Source organism: Mus caroli, chromosome 16, assembly GCF_900094665.2.
Source record: "Mus caroli chromosome 16, CAROLI_EIJ_v1.1, whole genome shotgun sequence".
Classification (NCBI taxonomy): Eukaryota; Metazoa; Chordata; class Mammalia; order Rodentia; family Muridae; genus Mus; species Mus caroli.
Genome location: NC_034585.1, coordinates 41,307,964 through 41,312,820, shown reverse-complemented (window position 1 = coordinate 41,312,820; position 4,857 = coordinate 41,307,964). Strand labels below are relative to the sequence as shown.

Here is a 4,857-nt window from a genome sequence, read left to right as displayed (position 1 = left end):
GAAGGAAGGAAGGAAGGAAGGAAGGAAGGAAGGAAGAAAGAAAGAAAGAAAGAAAGAAAGAAAGAAAGAAAGAAAGAAAGAAAGAAAGAGAAAGTGCTCACAAGAATATGGGTCCGTAAATAATAAATACATAATACTAAATAAAAATAATGGGTAAACTAAACTTATCTCGGGGAAAAATTAGCTAGAAAAATAATCTAAATGATCACTCATAAGATGTCTGAAATGCTGATTGTGATCAGAATAATATTATAGTCATTGATCCTTCCTTTGTGGATATTAGCTAGAATGCCAAGATGCTTATAACACCGGCATAAATAGCAACTTTTGTGGCGGAATAAAAAGGATATATCTTCTTCAAGATACTTTTTTTCCACTTCTCAGAATATGCTAGCTATGGTGTAGAACGGACACCCTTGTCAGAGCGATTTGGTAAACTGTGTAGTCTATACAGCCACACTAGGTGGCCAAGTAATTAACCCTCCTATTGAACAGAGTAGCCGTATGCCTTCTGAGCCTCTGAGTGTGAAGAAGCAATCCCCTAGGGATTTAAAGCATGCCTGAGGAATTAGCATTCATCGGAAATGCAGGGATCAATGAGGGGAAAATATTTAATAAGAAAAACGAGGCTCGAATCCAAGTATGATCAGCAACAGTTTAGAAAACTGGTTGGTTGGTTGGTTGGTTGGTAGGTATTTCATTTCTGACAAAAGATGGAAGTCCTGTAAAGAAAAGATTAAATGATGGCACTCATTCTAACTGTTTAGTGGTCTTGTGGCAGCCAGAAAACAAATCTACCAAGGATTCCTTTGAATGTCAGAAGTCCAATGTACATGAAACAAGTATAGGGCTTCCCCCATAAAAATGGCATGGAGCCATATAATTACCAGAAGGCTGGTTCTGCATGGTGAGTTGATACACTCATTGACAAAATCTCTTGCCCTCTCTGGGTCCCTGGCTCATTTATAAAAAGAGGACGTATTCTAGACTCCTACAAAAATCACCTTCAGCTCTAAATTTTTGTGTTTATATGCATGTGTGGGATCAGAGAGATAAATGGGAGGTGTCAAGCAGACTCTACATAACAACAGAATGCTTTTCGTGATCATGGAATCCATGATTTAAGTACCATCGTGTCAAGGTACCCCAGCTCCTCCTCCTTCTTGGCTGCATTTATTCTCATGTGCTCAGGGATCTTGTAGTCCGGGGCTGTCTTCAGATTGAAATCCCCCATGTATGTTTGGGCTTCTTTGATGGCCTGAACATCTTTGGGATCTTCATAGTCATCATCAGGTTTGCTTTTGTAACTGTCAGAAAAAGAGACAGCACAGACATGAATGTAACAACAGCCTCTTAATGCTCACTTGCCGCCTCCTCCCAGAACTCCACGGAAACAACTTTTGGGAGGTACAGAAAGCCATGCCGATCATCAGAGAAGCTGCGGATAGGATGGAAAACTATTAGGAAGCCAGTTATGTTGATACAGTTCAGGAATACAGGGGGGAAAAGATGAAATTATATTGACCAATAAATAAGACTAGAAAAAGCTGTGGCCTAGAACACCCCAGGAGAAGGCTATCAAAATATTTTCTCAGTAGAGCCTCAATGGAACAGGCACAGAGTGTGAAATGGAACGCTGTGATGTAACCTCTCAGTGACAGGCTGTAAATGGATGCATCTCAGCTTTCCATACAGACAAATCGGTGGCTGCTTTCATACCAAGACAAAACTCAGGAATTGCTCTCCAAAGAAGCGGAACTCCAGGCTTAGGGTGCTCTAAGGTATCTTTGGGTATCCCTTACAAGGTCTTGAATTGGGAATTTCCCACAGTCCACCACAGTGAAAGTGAAAGTGAAGTGAAGGAATGCGGGTGTACGTCTGGCCTGCAGTCAGCACTTTCTTTCCTTTAAGAGAAAAGCCCTCCGGGTACACACAGTGTGAACTAGCAGAGGAAACCTGTGCAATTGTGTATTCTTTGACAATTATTCACATATGCACATCTGCACCAAAAGGAAGGACTGCTGTTTTTAAAGGGGAGAATGGACTCTGAGGATGAAAAGGAAGAGGAGGTTGGGGCCGGTACCATAACTGCTCATGATGTAAGCAACTAGAAAACTGAACCAAAAATATATGAGATGGCTACACTCGGACATGCAAGCATCATCACAACGCATAGAATACGGTAATAGGAAACCAACTCCTCAGAGAATTCAAGCAAAGTAATTCTAGCTCCTGCTTTTCTGCATGGAAGAGATGGCTAAAATACAGAGTAAGTATGGTCAGAATCTTACTCAGCAAAAAGTAACCCAGCAAGCTCACTAGTTGAGGAGACAGAGAAACCAAAGTAGCTAGGCCTTTCGCAGAAAGAATATGGAGCTAGATGCAATAGCACGGTCAGAAATCCATGGGGCTGTCTTCACTGTTGCGGGTGAGTACTAATCAAGACACTTGTAATGTGAACTAGGATGGAGCTCGGCAAAAAACGGATCACTGGAAACGTGCAATTACCAGAGAGCTGCTGCTGAACACTGCTGACAGTTTATGCACATCTGGGAATGCCTGACTCTTTCTTCCCCAGCTGAATGCCTTTGTCGACTACAGGTCGTGGTTAAGAGCAAGCCTGTCCTAGGAGACCTGAACAATGTTATCAACCGTCTTGCCCCAGTCTACCCTCACTGAGGACTGTACCCGGTAATGCAAGAAAGCACTCTGTCAAGCACATGATAAACTTCCAGACAGCATGGAGCACCATAGCCTAGGTTTCAGCAGATCTAACGTAATTGCTTTCTATGATAATAAGAAATGAAATAAGGGGCTGGTGAGATGGCTCAGTGGGTAAAAGCACCCGACTGCTCTTCCGAAGGTCCGGAGTTCAGATCCCAGCAACCACATGGTGGCTCGCAACCATCCATAAGGAGATCTGACTCCCTCTTCTGGAGTGTCTGAAGACAGCTACAGTGTACTTACATATAATAAATAAATAAATCTTTAAAAAAAAAAAAGAAATGAAATAAGAAGCCTAACCAAAAATCTAATATTTAAATCTCAAACATTTGAAAACTAAGCAGCAAACGTTTAAACGAAACAGATGTACGGGAAGATGTCCCGAGGGCTCATCGACATGCTTTGTACTGAGTGACAGTGGGTGCAAATGAAATTCATGAAACATGGTTAAGTTCATGCTTAGAAGAAAATTTGTACTTTACAGGTTTATGCTAGAAAAGAAAAAAGGTATGGAATCGAAACTAACACACGTTACGTTGACAGAAGCAAGAACCACCCAATTAATGCTAAAACAAGACAAAAAAGGACATCATTTTTAAAATCAGAAATGCAGGAAGTAGGCAATTATTTTAATACTTTTGAACAAAAGTTAGGTTTCTGAAAATGTTAATTCAGTTGGTAAATGGTAAGCTAGAATGGCCAAGAAAAAGAAGATATTAATTAGCAACTCCCCTGAATTAAAGGCAAGTGACTGAAACAAAACCAAAAATGCCACCCCACAGTAACAATCTAGGTTAAAAAACAAAAAACAAAAAACAAAAACCACTAATTCCTTAAAGACACAAATTTCAAAAACTGACCCAAGAAGAAAAGTTAAATCTGAAAAGCGCTATCATAATAAATAGTTTGAATTTGTATTTGAAGTTGTCTTTCAGGTGGTGTTACTCATGACTTCTATCCAACATACAGGAAAGACTGAAGAAAACATCTCTCAAACGCTTTCATGAGATCTACATTGCTTTGATAGCAACCCAGGAAAGATAGAACATGGGAAAAAACCACAGGTCAAAACTTTCAGTAATATAGACATAAAAGTTCCCATAATATTAGCAAATATGCTAGTGTCAGAGGCTTTAGCTAAGACTTCTACTTTAACATTCAGAATCATTCAAGTGAATTCAAATATGACCAAACAAAAGAGAAAAGGATATTATCATCTCAATATATGTATTAAAATCATTTTGACTGATAGTAGAATGACTGTATTATTTTAATTGCTACACAAGTACATTTTTCTACCTAAAACAAAACAAAACAAAACAAACAAACAAACAAAAAAAAACATTTCAATGGACGAGAGAAATGACTCAACGGGTAAAGGTGTTTGTCACCATGACAGACAGCCTGAATTCAGTCTCCAGAGCCCCAGTGGCATTAGGAGATAACAAAGGCCTACAATTGCCCTCTGATCTCCACACATGCATTCTGTCACATCCCTTGTACAGGAAACAAATAAATGTAAAATAAATGAATGAATGAATGAATGAATAAATAAATAAATAAATAAATAAATAAATAAATAAATAAATGACACTTTATAAAAGTCAGTATCCATCTTGATTTTTAAAGCTAAGAACAAGCCAGGTTAAAGGGCTCCAGCTGTAATCCCACCCACGAGATAAGGGGGTGGTTTGAGTAAGACCAGCCTGGGTCACATAGTGAAACATCATAAGAATAGATGAATAAATGAAAAAGGTAGGAATAAAAGAGAATTTATTCAACTTAATAAAAAATGAATTTAAAATCATAAAAGGATGGAGTGACTCTCCCTAACACTAAAGATAAACAAAAATGTCTAGTCTCATTATTTTCAGCCAACATAATATAACATGTCCCACACAATAAAATGAAGAAAAATAAGAAATAAAAGGCAAAAGGATTAGTAAGGCAGAATCAATCTTTTTTTGCCATTTTTTTTATTAGATATTTTCTTTACATTTCAAATGCTATCCCGAAAGTTCCCTATACTCTCCCCTCGCCCTGCTCCCCTACCCACCCACTCCCACTTCTTGGCCCTGCCGTTCCCCTGTACTGGGGCATATAAATTTTGCAAGACCAAGGGGCCTCTCTTCC

The 4,857-nt window shown here is 39.0% G+C and overlaps 1 protein-coding gene across 1 annotated transcript in view; it reads right to left on the bottom strand.

Annotated features, from left to right (window-relative positions):
* Cfap44 (cilia and flagella associated protein 44) overlaps positions 1 to 4,857 on the bottom strand; it is a 91,389-nt gene that overhangs the window by 29,339 nt on the left and 57,193 nt on the right. The window contains exon 25 of the mRNA XM_021185422.1: positions 1,130 to 1,307. Coding sequence (XP_021041081.1) covers positions 1,130 to 1,307 — 178 coding nt within the window. The remainder of the gene's footprint in view (positions 1 to 1,129; positions 1,308 to 4,857) is intronic.